The sequence below is a fragment of the Tachyglossus aculeatus genome, chromosome 9 (assembly GCF_015852505.1).
Source record: "Tachyglossus aculeatus isolate mTacAcu1 chromosome 9, mTacAcu1.pri, whole genome shotgun sequence".
Classification (NCBI taxonomy): domain Eukaryota; kingdom Metazoa; phylum Chordata; class Mammalia; order Monotremata; family Tachyglossidae; genus Tachyglossus; species Tachyglossus aculeatus.
The window spans coordinates 26,645,041-26,668,278 of NC_052074.1; the positions used below are offsets into that span (position 1 = coordinate 26,645,041).

The window sequence follows — 23,238 nt, forward strand, 5'->3', positions numbered from 1 at the left end:
CGGGAGGCTCGATACCACGGCTTGTACCTCACACCTCATACAAGACTCCATCACAATCATCATCCCTCTCTCAAGTGCTTATTGGGCACAGAGGGCGTTCAGTAAATACAACTGCTTATTGTAAATAAATACTGTAAACACAACTGCTGGTCAGACTGAACTATCATTCATTCATTCATTCAATCGTATTTATTGAGCACTTACTGTGTGCAGAGCACTGTACTAAGCGCTTGGGAGGTACAAGTTGGCAACATATAGAGACGGTCCCTACCCAACAGCAGGCTCAGAAGCTGACCAGGCCAGGGATATTCACCCCACAGGACTAATGCATCTCGGTGAAACTTTATGTACATAAGTAAAATTCAATGGTGCTTATGGGGCAACCAGAGGAAGGTTGTGGGTTCTAATCCCGGCTCCGCCACTTATCTGCTGGGTGACCTTAGGCAAGTCAGTTCACTTCTCTGGGCTTCAGTTTCCTCATCTGTAAAATGGGGATTGAGACTGGGAGCCCCACGTGGGACAGGGACTGTGTCCAACCCGATTTGCTTATATCCACTCCAGTGCTTGGTACAGTACTAGGCACACAGTAAGCGCTTAAATACCAGAATCATCATTATTATTATTATTATCCACTGGATTTACCGAGGAAAAGCTCACAATTATTAGAACAGTGCTTTGCACATAGTAAGCGCTTAATAAATGCCATTATAATTATTAAATTATGCTGTCATCACAAGGATTTTCCATTTTACTCCTCTAAAGGCACAGTGATTTATTGAAAATCACCCTAGAAAACCATTCTAGGGTTTTCCTCATCACTTGTTTTGCCCTTTTTGGTCTCTTTCATTCCAATTCAATAATATCTAACTGCCACTTCTCTCCCATCTCAGCCCCTAAACAACCCCCTCAGTGGTTTGCTGGTCACTTGGAAATTCCCCTGTACTGTCCTTATTTTGGTCTGGTCACTAGCTAGAGGTCAGCCCCACAGCATGGCTGCCAACAGAAGGTATTGTAGAAACATGCTGGATTATTTCCATAGGCATCCAATGAGGTCTGGCTAACAACGCCAGCATATACGGCCTTCAATAATGAAGCTAGAAGAATGGGGATTTATGGAATGGGAATTTCTGCAGAAAGTGGAAAAGAGTGACCCGAGGCGCAAAATGGAAAGCCCGCATACTCACAGAATTACAGAATCCATCATGGCTTGCAAATGCTCCTTACTCTCGTTTGTAAGAGGCTTCCATTTTACTCTTTTCTTGGCGACTAATTTGACCTTTTTAGAGTTTGGACGCATTTTCTCTGTTGGAGGAGAAGAGAGACATTTAATGTAATCAAACGCTTACGATTTCTTGCCTAGAAGATGAAAATAAAGAATTCAAGGAAGCAAGTGAACTAAAATGATTAATCTTACAAAACCGAAACTACTACTCATATTCATTGTTTGGAGAAAGTCCTGTAGACAGATAAGCCGAGTCTTGCTGTAGTCAAGGATTTCTCTTCCCTGAACCCTGGCAATGAGACTCGACAGCAGGAACCCTAATTTCAGCATGGGAACCAGGAGAAGTGACAGCCTTCCAATGCTTTCCTAGATTTCCAACACTTCCTTTCCATCTGACAAAAGTGAAAATTAATACTCAGGCAACCTATTCCAGAAAGAGAAGATATTTTTAAATGTTTCCTAAAGAGTGCCATTTTTTTAAGAAATGAAGTCTTAAGAGAAGGAATAAAATTCTTTTAACTTCTGTAAAACATCTTACTCTAGATTGTAAACTAGCCTGTATTCGCTGGCAACAAGTCACCAAATCTGCAATGCCCGCTAAATTTCTGGAATTGACGACTGCAGGAGAAGACTGAAAGGAGAAAGTGAATGAAGAATGTATTACCTTCAGAAGACAGACTCCTTGGTCGTTTCTTGGCTTTTAGGGTTGGTTGATTGATCTGGGTAATAAAAGGAGCATGTGGTTTAAAAATACCTTCAAATTGGAGCAGGGATTAACCAATGTTTCTCTGAGCATGTGGCAACTGGATAATTTCTCAGTAGATAGGATAGTGATTACTGACCTATCCCCAGCCAATTTTTAATAAAAGATTAATTCTTAAGATCAATGTGAAATGATAGCACCAATGTTTCTCTAAGCATGTGGCAATTGGATAATTTCTCAGTAGATAGGATAGTGATTACTGACCTATCCTCAGTCAATTTTTAATAAAAGATTAATTCTTCAGATCAATGTGAAATGATAGAAAACAGTAGAATAGAGAGCTCTTTTCTGTTGTGTTGTTCTTCATCTATGTTGACTGATGAAGTATTACCGAATCAAGTGGGAGCTCTCTTAAACATAAGAATCAAGAGTTGCAGATATAATTTTCCAAACTTCTGAAACCTCCCTCCCGCAAAAAAATGATCATGCCGCACTTTTTTTCCAGTGAGTTTTGGACTGCATTGAGAACGAGCATCCAAAGAAGAACAGAGGGTCATTTTCCATTTTTCAACTGAATTACCATTAGCCTGATTCTAATTTATTTCACGTCTTGATCTCAGGTTGACTGTTCTGACTGTTCTGCACCCAGTAAGTGCTCAATAAATACGACTGATTGATTGGTTCCCTGTGAGGTTTAGCCTTGGGCTGCTGATCCACCGCACATCAGTCTTGATATGGGTTGAAATCAAGATCTTTCAGGGCTTGTACATAGCAGGTCGGGGAGTAACTGAATTAATGGAGGTGGGGGGAAAACACCTATGGGGAAAAAACACTGCCTCGCTTTCTCCGCTTCTTCATTGTTCCGACGAATTCGCCTTAGAAGCGGCCTTGGAAAAAAAAAAAGAAGTCACATGAATGTGGACTCAATTTGACCTTACTAAGCCCCGGTGAAAGTTACAGGGAGCCCGAGGCCCAGAGGCGGGCAATAGAAATCAAAGAAAGCAGAAGAAGCAGCGTGGCTCAGTGGAAAGAGCCCGGGCTTTGGAGTCGGGGGTCATGGGTTCGAATCCCGGCTCTGCCAGTTGTTAGCTGTGTGACTTTGGGCAAGTCAGTTAACTTCTCTATGCCTCAGTTCCCTCATCTGTAAAATGGGGATTAAGACTGTGAGCCCCCTGTGGGGCAACCTGATCACCCTGTAACCTTCCCAGCGCTTAGAACAGTGCTTTGCACATGGTAAGCGCTTAATAAATGCCATTATCATTACTATTATTAGAAGTAGCAGCTTTATGGGTTCAAACAACAGACAATGGATTTTCCCAATGGAGAAGCAGCTTGGCCTAGTGGGTAGCTCATGGGTCTGGGGGTCAAGAGGACCCGGGTTCTAATCCTGGCTTTGTCACTTGTCTGCTTTGTGACCTTGGACAAGTCAGTCGCTTTTCTGTTCCTCAGTTACCTCACCTGCAAAATGTGAGCTATATGTGGGACAGGGACGCTAGCCAACCTGATTAACTTGTGTGCACCCAGCGTTTAGTACAGTGCCTGGAAAATGGTAAGTGCTTAACAAATGTGACATTTCTCCCAGCTCTCCCTATCCTCAAGACCCTTCTGAAATCTGACCTCCTCCAGGAAACCTATCCTCCTTAATTTTTTTTTTCTCCCCAGGTCATATTCACCTAACTAACCGCCTTCTGTACTTCTGTACTTACAACCGCCTGTAGCAGTTCTGTATATATTCATTCAATCGTATTTACTGAGCGCTTACTGTGTGCACAGCACTGTACTAAGCGCTTGGGAAGTACAAGTTGGCAACATATAGAGACGGACCCTACCCAACAGCGGGCTCATGGTCTAGAAGAACTAATATCCATTTAGATACTCACTTCTATTTAAGTCTTTATTTATCTGTAGTCACTTTCTACCTGTACTTCATACTTCTCTCCTTTGCTAGATAATAAAGTCCCTGAGGACAAGGATGGAGACATCTAATGCTATTTCCCTAGTACTTCATGCACTGCTCTGCTCACAGCAGGTACTCAATGCCATTAATACAGATAAATGAATTTAGATTAAGTCTTTAGTGATCTCGCTCTTCAGAAAAGCAGTGCGGACTAGTGGAAAGAGCATGGGGCTGGGAGTTAACTCCAGGGCAAACTTGGGCAAGTCACTTAATTCTCTATGCCGCGGTTCCTTCAGCGGCAAAATGGGGATTCAACCCATTCTCCCTCCTACCTCGGCTGTGAGCCCCGTGAGGGACTTGATTATCTTGTATCTACTCCAGAAGGAGGAGGACGAGAAGGAGGAGAAAAAGAAATAATTAAGCTAGACTTTCAAAGTCGTAATATTTAATGCCTTGAAACTTCTCGGTGAAAGTAAAGGGGAGAAATAGATTTCACCAAGAACACTTCGGTGGGGGGTAAATTAACCCAGGACGTTATGCAAACTGAAAAATCACAGTAAATTGAAGAAGCGCTTGGAAAAGTAATAGACGAAAGGTCTATAACGGGTCATTAACAGAGAAAAGTTAGGGATGCTGAAGGAAGAAGCGGGGATCACACATTATGACTCTGTTACCATCTGGGGAGATCTCAAGGAGAGCAACTAACCCATTTTCCCTCTAAGCATATTTTCCCTGTTGTCACTGTGGGCAGAGACGCTATTATACTGTACTCTCCGAAGAGCTTAGTAATAATTCATTCATTCGTATTTACTGATGTGTGCAGAGCACTGTACTAAGCGCTTGGGAAGTACAAGTTGGTAACATGTAGAGACGGTCCCTCCCCAACAGTGGGCTCACATTAAGCGCTGGGGAGAGTACAAGGTGATCAGGTTGTCCCACAGGGGGCTCAGTCTTCATTCCCATTTTACAGACGAGGGAACTGAGGGCCAGAGAAGTGAAGTGACTTGCCCAAAGTGACACAGCTGACAATTGGCAGAGTCGGGATTTGAACCCATGACCTCTGACTCCAAAGGCCGTGCTCTTTCCACTGAGCCAAATATGTACACATCCTGCAATCATCATCAATCGTATTTATTGAGCGCTTACTGTGTGCAGAGCACTGTACTAAGCGCTTGAATAATACGGAGGGTTTAAGCTCCTTAAGAACAAGAATGGCACCTCTCACTAGCACAGTGCTCGGCACACAGTCATCACTCAAATACTATACCATGGATTAATTCATTATTGGGAGACAAAATCAGAATACTGGTGGGGATAGACCATTGGTCGGACCCAAGAACCTATTTTGTCTGTCCTTGTGTCAACTGTCAGACCAACTCAAATATGCTCCAAGGAGTCAAACTATTTAACTAAGAGTTTACTGACAGCATTTTAAGATCAAAGTTCTCTTTTATTTATCTTTTACAGTAATTAGAGAAGCAGCGTGGCTCAGTGGAAAGAGCCCGGACTTTGGAGTCAGTGGTCATGGGTTCAAATCCCGGCTTCGCTGTCAGCTGTGTGACTTTGGGCAAGTCACTTCACTTCTCTGCGCCTCTGTTCCCTCATCTGTAAAATGGGGATTAAGACTGTGAGCCCCCCATGGGACAACCTGATCACCTTGCAACCTACCCAATGCTTAGAACAGTGCTTTGCACATAGTAAACACTTCATAAATGCCATTATTCTTATTATTATTGCTATTATTATTATTATTTAGGTACAAATTGCCCTTTTGTGGTCAAACATAATCATTTCGGGCATGGCTGTCACTTCAGTGACTTCTAACTGATCTGCCCACCTATTTCTTGAAGATAAGACATTCATTCATATATCCTATAGTCCCCCCCCGGCCCCCCAAAAAAACACCTCTTCCTTTCAATTTTGCATACAAAAGTAACAGGCTGGAAGTGTGATTTTCAAAATTCAATTTATTTCCGAATGGCTCATTTGGTATTTTCATTACCTCTTGGCCTGACCTCTCACCCGCATCGCCGACACCTTTTCTTGGGGTTTTTTTGAGCTGCTGAGGCTTACTCTTTGATGTACCTGCTCTGCCAGGCATCTCTGATCTATAAAAGAGAAACAAATACAATTATTTGTATTTGCTTAACAAATATTATTATTATTATTATTCTCTGGGCCTCAGTTCCCACATCTGTAAAATGGGGATGAATACTGTGAGCCCCATGTTGGACAACTTGATCACCTTGTAACCTCCCCAGTGCTTAGAACAGTGCTTTGCACATAGTAAGCGCTTAACAAATACCATTATCATTATTATTATTCTCTGGGCCTCAGTTCCCACATCTGTAAAATGGGGATGAAGACTGTGAGCCCCCCATGGGACCACCTGATCACCTTGTAACCTCCCCAGCGCTTAGAACAGTGCTCTGCATGTAGTAAGCGCTTAATAAATGCTATTATTATTATTATTATTATTACAAGTTGTCAACACAGAGAGACGGACCCTACCCAACAACGGGCTCACGGTCTAGAAGGGGGAGACAGACAACAAAACATATTAACAAAATAAAATAAATAGAATAGTAAATATGTACAAGTAAAATAAATAGAGTAATAAATCTGTACAAATCCCCTCATCATCATTAGTTGAATGCCCAGCCCCGGTGCAGGCCGGGAGTTGTAGTTCCACTCCCCTCATTCATTCATTCATTCATATTTATTAAGCACTTATTATGTGCAGAGCACTGTACTAGGCGCTTGGGAAGTACAAGTTGGCAATGTACAGAGATTCGTTCATTCATTCAATCAATCGCATTTATTGAGCGCTTACTGTGTGCAGAGCACTGTACTAAGCGCTTGGGAAGGACAAGTTGGCAACATACAGAGATTCATTCATTCATTCATATTTATTGAGCGCTTACTGTATGCAGAGCACTGGACTAGGCGCTTGGGAAGGACAAGTTGGCAACATACAGAGATTCATTCATTCATTCAATCGTATTTATTGAGAATTTATTGTGTGCAGAGCACTACACTAAGTGCTTGGGAAGTACAAGTTAGCAACATATAGAGATTCATTCACTCATTCAATCGTATTTATTGAGCGCTTACTGTGTGCAGAGCACTGGACTAAGCGCTTGGGAAGGACAAGTTCATTCATTCATTCAATCGTATTTATTGAGCGCTTACTGTGTGCAGAGCACTGGACTAACAGCTTACTGTGCGCAGAGCACTGGCTTAAGTGCTTGGGAAGTACAAGTTGGCAACATATAGAGATTCATTCATTCATTCATTCATCCAATCGTATTTATTGAGCCCTTACTGTGTGCAGAGCACTGTGCTAAGCGCTTGGGAAGTATAAGTTGGCAACATATAGAGATTCATTCATTCATATTTATTAAGCGCTTACTGTGTGCAGAGCACTGGACTAAGCCCTTGGGAAGGACAAGTTCATTCATTCATTCATTCAATCACATTTACTGAGCACTTACTGTGTGCAGAGCACTGGACTAAGCGCTTGGGAAGGACAAGTTCATTCATTCATTCAATCGTATTTATTGAGCGCTTACTGTGTGCAGAGCACTGTGCTAAGCGCTTGGGAAGTACGATTTGGCAACATATAGAGACAGTCCCTACCCAACAGTGGGCTCACAGTCTAAACGGGGGAGACAGAGAACAAGACCAAACATACTAACAAAATAAAATAAATAGAATAGATATGTACAAGTAAAATAAATAAATAAATAGAGTAATAAATATGTACAAACATATATACATATATACAGGTGCTGAGGGGAAGAAAAGGAGGTAAGATGGGGGGATGGAGAGGGGAACGAGGGGGAGAGGAAGGAAGGGGCTCAGTCTGGGACGGACTCCTGGAGGAGGTGAGCTCTCATTAGGGCCTTGAAGGGATGAAGAGAGCTAGCTTGGCGGATCCCTATGCAGCAGACAAATGGCAGCAAACCTGGTGACTCCCAGGCCCGTGCCCTATCATTCATTCATTCATTCAATCGTATTTATTGAGCGCTTACTGTGTGCACAGCACTGTACTAAGTGCTTGGGAAGTCCAAGTTGTCAACATATAGAGACAGTCCCTACCCAACAGTGTGCTCACAGTCTAAATGGGGGAGACAGAGAACAAAACCAAACATACTAACAAAATAAAATAAATACAATAGATATGTACAAATAAAATAAATAAAAAAATAGAGTAATAAATACGTACAAACATATGTACATATATACAGGTGCTGTGGGAGGTCAGATGGGGGGACGGAGAGGGGGACGTGGGGGAGAGGAAGGAAGGGGCTCAGTCTGGGAAGACCTCCTGGAGGAGGTGAGCTCTCAGTAGGGCCTTGAAGGGAGGAAGAGAGCTAGCTTGGCGGATCCCCATGCAGCAGACAAATGGCAGCAAACCCCGTGACTCCCAGGCCCGTGCCCTATCCCTATGCAGCAGACAAATGGCAGCAAACCTGGTGACTCCCAGGCCCGTGCCCTCTCAATCAATCAATGAATCAATCAATCGTATTTATTGAGCGCTTACTGTGTGCAGAGCACTGTACTAAATGCTTGGGAAGTCCAAGTTGACAGCATATAGAGACAGTCCCTACCCAACAGTGGGCTCACAGTCTAAAAGGGGGAGACAGAGAACAAAACCAAACATACTAACAAAATAAATAGAATAGATATGTACAAGTAAAATAAATAAATAAATAAATAGAGTAATAAATATGTACAAACATATATACATAGATACAGGTGCTGTGGGGAAGGGAAGGAGGTAAGATGGGGGGACGGAGAAGGGGACCAGGGGGAGAAGAAGCAAGGGGCTCAGTCTGGGAAGGCCTCCTGGAGGAGGTGAGCTCGCAGTAGGGCCTTGGAGGAAGAGAGCTAGCTTGGGCGATCCCTATGCACCAGACAAATGGCAGCAAACCTTGTAACTCCCAGGCCCGTGCCATAACCCTTTGCAGCAGACAAATGGCAGCAAACCTTGTGACTCCCAGGCCCGAGCCCTATCAACCAATCAGTCAATCAATTAATCAATCAATCGTATTTATTGAGCGCTTACTGTGTGCAGAGCATTGTACTAAATGCTTGGGAAGTCCAAGTTGACAGCATATAGAGACAGTCCCTACCCAACAGTGGGCTCACAGTCTAAAAGGGGGAAACAGAGAACAAAACCAAACACACTAACAAAATAAAATAAATAGAATAGATATGTACAAGTAAAATAAATAAATTAATAAATAGAGTAAAAAATATGTACAAACGTATACATGGTGCTGTGGGGAAGAGAAGGAGGTAAGATGGGGGGATGGAGAGGAGGAAGAGGGGGAGAGGAAGGAAGGGGCTCAGTTTGGGAAGGCCTCCTGGAGGAGGTGAGCTCTCAGTAGGGCCTTGAAGGGAGGAAGAGAGCTAGCTTGGCGGATCCCTATACAGCAGACAAATGGCAGCAAACCTTGTGACTCCCAGGCCCGTGCCCTAACCCTTTGCAGCAGACAAATGGCAGCAAACCTTCTGACTCCCAGGCCCGTGCCCTCTCAATCAATCAATCATATGTATTGAGTGCTTACTGTGTGCAGAGCACTGTACTAAGCGCTTGGGAAGTCCAAGTTGGCAACATTCAGAGACAGTCCCTACCCAACAGTGGCCTCACAGTCTAAAAGGGGGAGACAGAGAACAAAACCAAACATACTAACAAAATAAAATAAATAGAATAGATATGCACAAGTAAAATAAATAAAAAAAATAGAGTAATAAATATGTACAAACATATGTACATATATACAGGTGCTGTGGGAGGTAAGATGAGGGGACGGAGAGGGGTCGTGGGGGAGAGGAAGGAAGGGGCTCAGTCTGGGAAGACCTCCTGGAAGAGGTGAGCTCTCAGTAGGGCCTTGAAGGGAGGAAGAGAGCTAGCTTGTTGGATCCCCATGCAGCAGACAATGGCAGCAAACCTTGTGACTCCCAGGCCCATGCCCTAACCCTATGCAGCAGACAAATGGCAGCAAACCTTCTGACTCCAAGGCCCGTGCCCTATCAATCAATCAATCGTATTTATTGAGCGCTTACTGTGTGCAGAGCACTGTACTAAGTGCTTGGGAAGTCCATGTTGGCAACATATAGAGACAGTACCTACCCAACAGTGGGCTCACAGTCTAAAAGGGGGAGACAGAGAACAAAACCAAACATACTAACAAAATAAAATAAATAGAATAGATATGTACAAGTAAGATAGAGTAATAAATATGTACAAACATATATACATATATACAGGTGCTGTGGGGAAGAGAAGGAGGTAAGATGGGGGATGGAGAGGGGAAAGAGGGGGAGAGGAAGGAAGGGGCTCAGTCTGGGATGGCCTCCTGGAGGAGGTGAGCTCTCATTAGGGCCTTGAAGGGAGGAAGAGAGCTAGCTAGGCGGATCCCTATGAAGCAGACAAATGGCAGCAAACCTGGTGACTCCCAGGCCCGTGCCCTATCCCCATGCAGCAGACAAATGGCAGCAAACCTTCGAAACTCCCAGGCCCGTGCCCTATCAATCAATCAATCAATCAATCGTATTTATTGAGCACTTACTGTGTGCAGAGCACTGTACTAAGTGCTTGGGAAGTCCAAGTTGGCAACATGTTGAGACAGGCCCTACCCAACAGTGGGCTCACAGTCTAAAAGGGGGAGACAGAGAACAAAACCAAAAATACTAACAAAATAAAATAAATAGAATAGATATGTACAAGTAAAATAAATAAATTAATAGAGTAATAAATACGTACAAACATATATACATATATACAGGTGCTGTGGGGAAGAGAAGGAGGTAAGATGGGGGGATGGAGAGGGGAACGAGGGGGAGAGGAAGGAAGGGGCTCAGTCTGGGAAGGCCTCCTGGAGGAGGTGAGCTCTCATTAGGGCCTCGAAGGGAGGAAGAGAGCTAGTTTGGCGGATCCCTATGCAGCAGACAAATGGCAGCAAACCTTCCGACTCCCAGGCCCATGCCCTAACCCTATGCAGCAGACAAATGGCAGCAAACCTTGTGACTCCCAGGCCCGTGCCCTAACCCACCTGCAGCAGACAAATGGCAGCAAACCTTCTGATGCCCAGGCCGTGCCCTATCAATCAATCAATCATATTCACTGAGCGCTTACTGTGTGCAGAGCACTGTACTAAGTGCTTGGGAAGTCCAAGTTGGCAACATATAGAGACAGTCCCTACCCAACAGTGGGCTCACAGTCTAAAAGGGGGAGACAGAGAACAAAACCAAACATACTAACAAAATAAAATGAATAGAATAGATATGTACAAGTAAAATAAATAAATTAATTAATTAATAGAGTAATAAATACGTACAAACATATATACAGGTGCTGTGGGAGGTAAGATGGGGGGATGGAGAGGGGGACGTGGGGGAGAGGAAGGAAGGGGCTCAGTCTGGGAAGGCATCCTGGAAGAGGTGAGCTCTCAGTATGGCCTTGAAGGGAGGAAGAGAGCTAGCTTGGCGGATCCCCATGCAGCAGACAAATGGCAGCAAACCTGGTGACTCCCAGGCCCGTGCCCTAACCCTATGCAGCAGACAAATGGCAGCAAACCTTCTGACTCCAAGGCCCGTGCCCTATCAATCAATCAATCGTATTTATTGAGCGCTTACTGTGTGCAGAGCACTGTACTAAGCAATTGGGAAGTCCAAGTGGGCAACATATAAAGATAGTCCGTACCCAACAGTGGGCTCACACTCTAAAAGGGGGAGACAGAGAACAAAACCAAACATACTAACAAAATAAAATAAATAGAAAAGATATGTACAAGTAAAATAAATAGAGTAACAAATATGTACAAACATATATACAGGTGCTGTGGGGAAGGGAAGGAGGTAAGAAGGGGGGGATGAAGAGGGGGATGACGGGGAGAGGAAGGAAAGGGCTCAGTCTGGGAAGGCCTCCTGGAGGAGGTGAGCTCTCAGTAGGGCCTTGAAGGGAGGAAGAGAGCTAGCTTGGCGGATCCCTATACAGCAGACAAATGGCAGCAAACCTTGTGACTCCAAGGCCCATGCCCTAACCCTTTGCAGCAGACAAATGGCAGCAAACCTTCTGACTCCCAGGCCCGTGCCCTCTCAATCAATCAATCATATGTATTGAGTGCTTACTGCGTGCAGAGCACTGTACTAAGCACTTGGGAAGTCCAAGTTGGCAACATTCAGAGACAGTCCCTACCCAACAGTGGGCTCACAGTCTAAAAGGGGGAGACAGAGAACAAAACCAAACATACTAACAAAATAAAATAAATAGAATAGATATGTACAAGTAAAATAAATAAAAAAATAGAGTAATAAATACGTACAAACATATGTACATATATACAGGTGCTGTGGGAGGTAAGATGAGGGGACGGAGAGGGGGACGTGGGGGAGAGGAAGGAAGGGGCTCAGTCTGGGAAGACCTCCTGGAAGAGGTGAGCTCTCAGTAGGGCCTTGAAGGGAGGAAGAGAGCTAGCTTGGCGGATCCCTATGCAGCAGACAAATGGCAGCAAACCTTGTGACTCCCAGGCCCGTGCCCTGTGCCTATGCAGCAGACAAATGGCATCAAACCTACTGACTCCCAGGCCCGTGCCCTTATCCCCATGCAGCAAATGGCAGCAAACCTTCTGACTCCCAGGCCCGTGCCCTATCAATCAATCAATCAATCAATCGTATTTATTGAGCGCTTACTGTGTGCAGAGCACTGTACTAAGTGCTTGGGAAGTCCAAGTTGGCAACATATAGAGACAGTCCCTACCCAACAGTGGGCTCACAGTCTAAAATGGGGAGACACAGAACAAAACCAAACATACTAACAAAATAAAATAAACAGAATAGATATGTACAAGTAAAATAAATAAATAAATAAGTAGAGTATTAAATATGTACAAACACATATACATATATACAGGTGCTGTGGGGAAGGGAAGGAGGTAAGATGGGGGGAATGGAGAGGGGGACGAGGGGGAGAGGAAGGAAGGGGCTCAGTCTGGGAAGGCCTCCTGGAGGAGGTGAGCTCTCAGCAGGGCCTTGAAGAGAGGAAGAGAGCTAGCTTGGGGGATCTCTATGCAGCAGACAAATGGCAGCAAACCTTGTGACTCCCAGGCCCGTGCCCAATCAATCAATCAATCAATCAGTCGTATTTATTGAGCGCTTACTGTGTGCAAAGCACTGGACTAAGCGCTTGGGAAGTCCAAGTTGGCAACATATAGAGACAGTCCCTACCCAACAGTGGGCTCAAAGTCTAAATGGGGGAGACAGAGAACAAAACCAAACATACTAACAAAATAAAATAAATAGAATAGATATGTACAAGTAAAATAGAGTAATAAATATGTACAAACATATATACATATATACAGGTACTGTGGGGAAGGGATGCCGGTAAGACTGGGAGATGGAGGGGGGACGAGGGGGAGAGGAAGGAGGGGGCTCAGTCTGGGAAGGCCTCCTGGAGGAAGTGAGCTCTCGGTAGGGCCTTGAAGGGAGGAAGAGAGCTAGCTTGGCGGATCCCTATGCAGCAGACAAATGGCAGCAAACCTTGTGACTCCCAGGCCCATGCCCTATTAATCAATCAATCAATCAATCAGTCATATTTATTGAGTGCTTACTGTGTGCACAGCGCTGTACTAAGCGCTTGGGAAGTCCAAGTTGGCAACATATAGAGACAGTCCCTACCCAACAGTGGGCTCACAGTCTAAATGGGGGAGACAGAGAACAAAACCAAACATACTAACAAAATAAAATAAATAGAATAGATATGTACAAGTAAAATAAATAAAAAAATAGAGTAATAAATACGTACAAACATATGTACATATATATAGGTGCTGTGGGAGGTAAGATGGGGGGACGGAGAGGGGGACGTGAGGGAGAGGAAGGAAGGGGCTCAGTCTGGGAAGGCCTCCTGGAGGAGGTGAGCTCTCAGTAGGGCCTTGAAGGGAGGAAGAGAGCTAGCTTGGCTGATCCCCATGCAGCAGAGAAATACACACACAGTAACACAGTAAGCGCACACAGTGCACACAGTGCACACAGTAAGCGCTCAATAAATACGACTGATGAAATGGCAGCAAACCTTGTGACTCCCAGGCCCATACCCTAACCCTATGCAGCAGACAAATGGCAGCAAACCTGGTGACTCCCAGGCCCGTGCCCTATCCCCATGCAGCAGACAAATGGCAGCAAACCTGGTGACTCCCAGGCCCGTGCCCTCTCAATCAATCAATCAATAAATCAATCAATCGTATTTATTGAGCGCTTACTGTGTGCAGAGCACTGTACTAAGCGCTTGGGAAGTCCAAGTTGGCAACATATAGAGACAATCACTACCCAACAGTGGGCTCACAGTCTAAAAGGGGGAGACAGAGAACAAAACCAAACATACTAACAAAATAAAATAAATAGAATAGATATGTACAAGTAAAATAAATAAAAAAATAGAGTAATAAATACGTACAAACATATGTACATATATACAGGTGCTGTGGGAGGTAAGATGGGGGGACGGAGAGGGGGACGTGGGGGAGAGGAAGGAAGGGGCTCAGTTTGGGAAGACCTCCTGGAGGAGGTGAGCTCTCAGTAGGGCCTTGAAGAGAGGAAGAGAGCTAGCTTGTTGGATCCCCATGCAGCAGACAAATGGCAGCAAACCTTCCGACTCCCAGGCCCGTGCCCTATCCCTATGCAGCAGACAAATGGCAGCAAACCTTCTGACTCCCAGGCCCATGCCCTCTCAATCAATCAATGAATCAATCGTATTTATTGAGCGCTTACTGTGTGCAGAGCACTGTACTAAGCGCTTGGGAAGTCCAAGTTGGCAACATATAGAGACAGTCCCTACCCAACAGTGGGCTCACAGTCTAAAAGGGGGAGACAGAGAACAAAACCAAACATACTAACAAAATAAAATAAATAGAATAGATATGTACAGGTAAAATAAATAAATAGAGTAATAAATATGTACAAACATATATGCATATATACAGGTGCTGTGGGGAAGGGAAGGAGGTAAGATGGGGGGACGGAGAAGGGGACGAGGGGGAGAGGAAGCAAGGGGCTCAGTCTGGGAAGGCCTCCTGGAGGAGGTGAGCTCGCAGTAGGGCCTTTGAGGAAGAGAGCTAGCTTGGGCGATCCCTATGCAGCAGACAAATGGCAGCAAACCTTGTAACTCGCAGGCCCGTGCCCTAACCCTTTTCAGCAGACAAATGGCAGCAAACCTTGTGACTCCCAGGCCCGAGCCCTATCAATCAATCAATCAATCGTATTTATTGAGCGCTTACTGTGTGCAGAGCACTGTACTAAACGCTTGGGAAGTCCAAGTTGGCAACATATAGAGACAGTCCCTACCCAACAGTGGGCTCACAGTCTAAAAGGGGGAGACAGAGAACAAAACCAAACACACTAACAAAATAAAATAAATAGAACAGATATGTACAAGTAAAATAAATAAATTAATAAATAGAGTAAAAAATATGTACAAACATGTATACATGGTGCTGTGGGGAAGAGAAGGAGGTAAGATGGGGGGATGGAGAGGAGGAAGAGGGGGAGAGAAAGGAAGGGGCTCAGTCTGGGAAGGCCTCCTGGAAGAGGTGAGCTCTCAGTAGGGCCTTGAAGGGAAGAAGAGAGCTAGCTTGGCGGATCCCTATGCAGTAGACAAATGGCAGCAAACCTGGTGACTCCCAGGCCCGTGCCCTGTCTCCATGCAGCAGACAAATGGCAGCAAACCTTCTGACTCCCAGGCCTGTGCCCAATCAATCAATCGTATTTATTGAGTGCTTACTGTGTGCAGAGCACTGTACTAAGCGCTTGGGAAGTCCAAGTTGGCAACATTCAGAGACAGTCCCTACCCAACAGTGTGCTCACAGTCTAAAAGGGGGAGACAGAGAACAAAACCAAACATACTAACAAAATAAAATAAATAGAATAGATATGTACAAGTAAAATAAATAGAGTAATAAATATGTACAAACATATATACATATATACAGGTGCTGTGGGGAAGAGAAGGAGGTAAGATGGGGGGATGGAGAGGGGAAAGAGGGGGAGAGGAAGGAAGGGGCTCCATCTGGGAAGGCCTCCTGGAGGGGTGAGCTCTCATTAGGGCCTTGAAGGGAGGAAGAGAGCTAGCTTGGCGGATCCCTATGAAGCAGACAAATGGCAGCAAACCTGGTGACTCCCAGGCCCGTGCCCTATCCCCATGCAGCAGACAAATGGCAGCAAACCTTCTGACTCCCAGGCCCATGCCCTATCAATCGATCAATCAAACGTATTTATGGAGCACTTACTGTGTGCAGAGCACTGTACTAAGTGCTTGAGAAGTCCAAGTTGGCAACATGTTGAGACAGGCCCTACCCAACAGTGGGCTCACAGTCTAAAAGGGGGAGACAGAGAACAAAACCAAACATACTAACAAAATAAAATAAATAGAATAGATATGTACAAGTAAAATAAATAAATAAATAGAGTAATAAATACGTACAAACATATATACATATATACAGGTGCTAAGGGGAAGAAAAGGAGGTAAGATGGGGGGATGGAGAGGGGAACGAGGGGGAGAGGAAGGAAGGGGCTCAGTCTGGGAAGGCCTCCTGGAGGAGGTGAGCTCTCATTAGGGCCTTGAATGGAGGAAGAGAGCTAGCTTGGTGGATCCCTATGCAGCAGACAAATGGCAGCAAACCTGGTGACTCCCAGGCCCGTGCCCTATCCCCATGCAGCAGACAAATGGCAGCAAACCTTCTGACTCCCAGGCCCGTGCCCTATCATTCATTCATTCATTCAATCGTATTTATTGAGTGCTTATTGTGTGCAGAGCACTGTACTAAGTGCTTGGGAAGTCCAAGTTGGCAACATATAGAGACAGTCCCTACCCAACAGTGGGCTCACAGTCTAAAAGGGGGAGACAGAGCACAAAACCAAATGTACTAACAAAATAAAATGAATAGAATAGATATGTACAAGTAAAATAAATAAATTAATAGAGTAATAAATACGTACAAACATATGTACATATATACAGGTGCTGTAGGGAAGAGAAGGAGGTAAGATGGGGGGATGGAGAGGGGAACGAGGGGGAGAGGAAGGAAAGGGCTCAGTCTGGGAAGGCCTCCTGGAGGAGGTGAGCTCTCATTAGGGCCTTGAAGGGAGGAAGAGCGCTAGTTTGGCGGATCCCTATGCAGCAGACAAATGGCAGCAAACCTTCCGACTCCCAGGCCCGTGCCCTAACCCTATGCAGCAGACAAATGGCAGCAAACCTTGTGACTCCCAGGCCCGTGCCCTATCCCCCTGCAGCGGACAAATGGCAGCAAACCTTCTGACGCCCAGGCCATGCCCTATCAATCAATCAATCATATTCATTGAGCGCTTACTGTGTGCAGAGCACTGTACTAAGTGCTTGGGAAGTCCAAGTTGGCAACATATAGAGACAGTCCCTACCCAACAGTGGGCTCACAGTCTAAAAGGGGGAGACAGAGAACAAAACCAAACATACTAACAAAATAAAATGAATAGAATAGATATGTACAAGTAAAATAAATAAATAAATAAATAAATAGAGTAATAAATACGTACAAACATATATACATATATACAGGTGCTGTGGGAGGTAAGATGGGGGGATGGAGAGGTGGACGTGGGGGAGAGGAAGGAAGGGGCTCAGTCTGGGAAGGCCTCCTGGAGGAGGTGAGCTCTCAGTAGGGCCTTGAAGGGAGGAAGAGAGCTAGCTTGGCGGATCCCTATGCAGCAGACAAATGGAAGCAAACCTGGTGACTCCCAGGCCCGTGCCCTGTGCCTATGCAGCAGACAAATGGCAGCAAACCTGGTGACTCCCAGGCCCATGCCCTAACCCTATGCAGCAGACAAATGGCAGCAAACCTTCTGACTCCAAGGCCCGTGCCCTATCAATCAATCAATCAATCGTATTTATTGAGCGCTTACTGTGTGCAGAGCACTGTACTAAGCAATTGGGAAGTCCAAGTTGGCAACATATAAAGATAGTCCCTACCCAACAGTGGGCTCACACTCTAAAAGGGGGAGACAGAGAACAAAACCAAACATACAAACAAAATAAAAGAAATAGAATAGATATGTACAAGTAAAATAAATAAATAAATAAGTAGAGTATTAAATATGTACAAACACATATACATATATACAGGTGCTGTGGGGAAGGGAAGGAGGTAAGAAGGGGGGATGAAGAGGGGGATGAGGGGGAGAGGAAGGAAAGGGATCAGTCTGGGAAGGCCTCCTGGAGGAGGTGAGCTCTCAGTAGGGCCTTGAAGGGAGGAAGAGAGCTAGCCTGGCGGATCCCTATACAGCAGACAAATGGCAGCAAACCTGGTGACTCCCAGGCCCGTGCCCTAACCCTTTGCAGCAGACAAATGGCAGCAAACCTTCTGACTTCCAGGCCCGTGCCCTCTCAATCAATCAATCAATCAATCATATTTATTGGGCGCTTACTGTGTGCAGAGCACTGTACTAAGCGCTTGGGAAGTCCAAGTTGGCAACATATAGAGACAGTCCCTACCCAACAGTGTGCTCACAGTCTAAAAGGGGGAGACAGAGAACAAAACCAAACATACTAACAAAATAAAATAAATAGAATAGATATGTACAAGTAAAATAAATAAAAAAATAGAGTAATAAATACGTACAAACATATGTACATATATACAGGTGTTGTGGGAGGTAAGACAGGGGGACGGAGAGGGGGACGTGGGGGAGAGGAAGGAAGGGGCTCAGTCTGGGAAGACCTCCTGGAGGAGGTGAGCTCTCAGTAGGGCCTTGAAGGGAGGAAGAGAGCTAGCTTGTTGGATTCCCATGCAGTAGACAAATGGCAGCAAACCTTGTGACTCCCAGGCCCGTGCCCTGTGCCTATGCAGCAGACAAATGGCATCAAACCTACTGACTCCCAGGCCCATGCCCTTATCCCCATGCAGCAGACAAATGGCAGCAAACCTTCTGACTCCCAGGCCCGTGCCCTATCAATCAATCAATCGTATTTATTGAGCGCTTACTGTGTGCAGAGCACTGTACTAAGTGCTTGGGAAGTCCAAGTTGACAACATATAGAGACAGTCCCTACCCAACAGTGGGCTCACAGTCTAAAATGGGGAGACAGAGAACAAAACCAAACATACTAACAAAATAAAATAAATAGAATAGATATGTACAAGTAAAATAAATAAATAAATAAATAAGTAGAGTATTAAATATGTACAAACATATATACATATATACAGGTGCTGTGGGGAAGGGAAGGAGGTAAGATGGGGGGAATGGCGAGGGGGACGAGGGGGGAGAGGAAGGAAGGGGCTCAGTCTGGGAAGGCCTCCTGGAGGAGGTGAGCTCTCAGTAGGGCCTTGAAGGGAGGAAGAGACCTAGCTTGGGGGATCTCTATGCAGCAGACAAATGGCAGCAAACCTTGTGACTCCCAGGCCCGTGCCCTATCAATCAATCAATCAATCGGTCGTATTTATTGAGCGCTTACTGTGTGCAAAGCACTGTACTAAGCGCTTGGGAAGTCCAAGTTGGCAACATATAGAGACAGTCCCTACCCAACAGTGGGCTCACAGTCTAAATGGGGGAGACAGAGAACAAAACCAAACATACTAACAAAATAAAATAAATAGAATAGATATGTACAAGTAAAATAAATAGAGTAATAAATATGTACAAACATATATACATATATACAGGTGCTGTGGGGAAGGGATGCCGGTAAGACTGGGGGATGGAGGGGGGACGAGGGGGCGAGGAAGGAGGGGGCTCAGTCTGGGAAGGCCTCCTGGAGGAGGTGAGCTCTCGGTAGGGCCTTGAAGGGAGGAAGAGAGGTAGCTTGGCGGATCCCTATGCAGCAGACAAATGGCAGCAAACCTTGTGACTCCCAGGCCCATGCCCTATCAATCAATCAATCAATCCATCAATCAACTGCATTTATTGAGCGCTTACTGTGTGCACAGCGCTGTACTAAGCGCTTGGGAAGTCCAAGTTGGCAACATATAGAGACAGTCCCTACCCAACAGTGGGCTCACAGTCTAAAAGGGGGAGACAGAGAACAAGACCAAACATACTAACAAAATAAAATAAATAGAATAGATATGTACAAGTAAAATAAATAGAGTAATAAATACATACAAACATATATACATATATACAGGGGCTGTGGGGAAGGGAAGGAGGTAAGATGAGGGGATGGAGAAGGGGAATTGGAGGAGAGGAAGGAAGGGGCTCAGTCTGGGAAGGCCTCCTGGAGGAGGTGAGCTCTCAGTAGGGCCTTGAAGGGAGGAAGAGAGCTAGCTTGGCGGATCCCTATGCAGCAGACAAATGGCAGCAAACCTGGTGACTCCCAGGCCCGTACCCTAACCCTATGCAGCAGACAAATGGCAGCAAACCTGGTGACTCCCAGGCCCGTGCCCTCTTAATCAATCAATCAATGAATCAATCAATCGTATTTATTGAGCGCTTACTATGTGCAGAGCACTGTACTAAGCGCTTGGGAAGTCCAAGTTGACAGCATATAGAGACAGTCCCTACCCAACAGTGGGCTCACAGTCTAAAAGGGGGAGACAGAGAACAAAACCAAACATACTAACAAAATAAATAGAATAGATATGTACAAGTAAAATAAATAAATAAATAAATAGAGTAATAAATATGTACAAACATATATACATAGATACAGGTGCTGTGGGGAAGGGAAGGAGGTAAGATGGGGGGACGGAGAAGGGGACCAGGGGGAGAAGAAGCAAGGGGCTCAGTCTGGGAAGGCCTCCTGGAGGAGGTGAGCTCGCAGTAGGGCCTTGGAGGAAGAAAGCTAGCATGGGCGATCCCTATGCAGCAGACAAATGGCAGCAAACCTTGTAACTCCCAGGCCCGTGCCCTAACTGTTTGCAGCAGACAAATGGCAGCAAACCTTGTGACTCCCAGGCCCGAGCCCTATCAATCAATCAATCAATCGTATATCTTGAGCGCTTACTGTGTGCAGAGCACTGTACTAAATGCTTGGGAATTCCAAGTTGACAGCATATAGAGACAGTCCCTACCCAACAGTGGGCTCACAGTCTAAAAGGGGGAGACAGAGAACAAAACCAAACACACTAACAAAATAAAATAAATAGAATAGATATGTACAAGTAAAATAAATAAATTAATAAATAGAGTAAAAAATACGTACAAACATGTATACATGGTGCTGTGGGGAAGAGGAGGAGGTAAGATGGGGCGATGGAGAGGAGGAAGATGGGGAGAGGAAGGAGGGGCTCAGTTTGGGAAGACCTCCTGGAGGAGGTGAGCTCTCAGTAGGGCCTTGAAAGGAGGAAGAGAGCTAGCTTGGCGGATCCCTATACAGCAGACAAATGGCAGCAAACCTTATGACTCCCAGGCCCGTGCCCTAACCCTTTTCAGCAGACGAATGGCAGCAAACCTTCTGACTCCCAGGCCTGTGCCCTATCAATCAATCAATCAATCATATTGAGTGCTTACTGTGTGCAGAGCACTTTTCTAAGCGCTTGGGAAGCCCAAGTTGGCAACATTCAGAGACAGTCCCTACCCAACAGTGGGCTCACAGTCTAAAACGGGGAGACAGAGAACAAAACCAAACATACTAACAAAATAAAATAAATAGAATAGATATGTACAAGTAAAATAAATAAATAAATAAATAGAGTAATAAATATGTACAAACATATATACATATATACAGGTGCTGAGGGGAAGAGAAGGAGGTAAGATGGGGGGATGGAGAGGGGAACGAGGGGGAGAGGAAGGAAGGGGCTCAGTCTGGGAAGGCCTCCTGGAGGAGGTGAGCTCTCATTAGGGCCTTGAAGGGAGGAAGAGAGGTAGCTTGGCGGATCCCTATGCAGCAGACAAATGGCAGCAAACCTGGTGACTCCCAGGCCCGTGCCCTATCCCCATGCAGCAGACAAATGGCAGCAAACCTTCTGACTCCCAGGCCCGTGCCCTATCAATCAATCAATCGTATTTATTGAGAGCTTACTGTGTGCAGAGCGCTGTGCTAAGCGCTTGGGAAGTACGATTTGGCAACATATAGAAACAGTCCCTACCCAAAAGTGGGCTCACAGTCTAAAAGGGGGAGACAGAGAACAAGACCAAACATACTAACAAAATAAAATAAATAGAATAGATATGTACAAGTAAAATAAATAAATTAATAGAGTAATAAATACGTACAAACATATATACATATATACAGGTGCTGTGGGGAAGAGAAGGAGGTAAGATGGGGGGATGGAGAGGGGAACGAGGGGGAGAGGAAGGAAAGGGCTCAGTCTGGGAAGGCCTCCTGGAGGAGGTGAGCTCTCATTAGGGCCTTGAAGGGAGGAAGAGCGCTAGTTTGGCGGATCCCTATGCAGCAGACAAATGGCAGCAAACCTTCCGACTCCCAGGCCCGTGCCCTAACCCTATGCAGCAGACAAATGGCAGCAAACCTTGTGACTCCCAGGCCCGTGCCCTATCCCCCTGCAGCAGACAAATGGCAGCAAACCTTCTGACTCCCAGGCCGTGCCCTATTAATCAATCAATCAATCATATTCATTGAGCGCTTACTGTGTGCAGAGCACTGTACTAAGTGCTTGGGAAGTCCAAGTTGGCAACATATAGAGACAGTCCCTACCCAACAGTGGGCTCACAGTCTAAAAGGGGGAGACAGAGAACAAAACCAAACATACTAACAAAATAAAATGAATAGAATAGATATGTACAAGTAAAATATATTAATAGAGTAATAAATACGTACAAACATATATACATATATACAGGTGCTGTGGGGAAGGGAAGGAGGTAAGAAGGGGGTGATGAAGAGGGGGACGTGGGGGAGAGGAAGGAAGGGGCTCAGTCTTGGAAGGCCTCCTGGAGGAGGTGAGCTCTCAGTAGGGCCTTGAAGGGAGGAAGAGAGCTAGCTTGGCCGACCCCTATGCAGCAGACAAGTGGCAGCAAACCTGGTGACTCCCAGGCCCGTGCCCTGTCCCCATGCAGCTGACAAATGGCAGCAAACCTGGTGACTCCCAGGCCCGTGCCCTAACCCTATGCAGCAGACAAATGGCAGCAAACCTTCTGACTCCAAGGCCCGTGCCCTATCAATCAATCAATCGTATTTATTGAGCGCTTACTGTGTGCAGAGCACTGTACTAAGCAATTGGGAAGTCCAAGTTGGCAACATATAAAGATAGTCCCTACCCAACAGTGGGCTCACACTCTAAAAGGGGGAGACAGAGAACAAAACCAAACATACTAACAAAATAAAATAAATAGAATAGATATGTACAAGTAAAATGAATAAATAAATAGAGTAATAAATATGTACAAACATATATACAGGTGCTCTGGGGAAGGGAAGGAGGTAAGAAGAGGGGGATGAAGAGGGGGATGAGGGGGAGAGGAAGGAAGG

At 45.3% G+C, this 23,238-nt stretch overlaps 1 protein-coding gene across 1 annotated transcript in view; it reads right to left on the reverse strand.

Moving 5' to 3' along the window:
* Nucleotides 1-23,238, reverse strand: part of CENPQ (centromere protein Q) — a 36,632-nt gene that overhangs the window by 9,409 nt on the left and 3,985 nt on the right. Inside the window, exons 2-4 of the mRNA XM_038751863.1 lie at nucleotides 5,825-5,930; nucleotides 1,887-1,941; nucleotides 1,185-1,302 (exon numbers count right to left, since the gene is read on the reverse strand). Of these exons, the coding sequence (XP_038607791.1) occupies nucleotides 1,185-1,302; nucleotides 1,887-1,941; nucleotides 5,825-5,930 (279 nt within the window). The remainder of the gene's footprint in view (nucleotides 1-1,184; nucleotides 1,303-1,886; nucleotides 1,942-5,824; nucleotides 5,931-23,238) is intronic.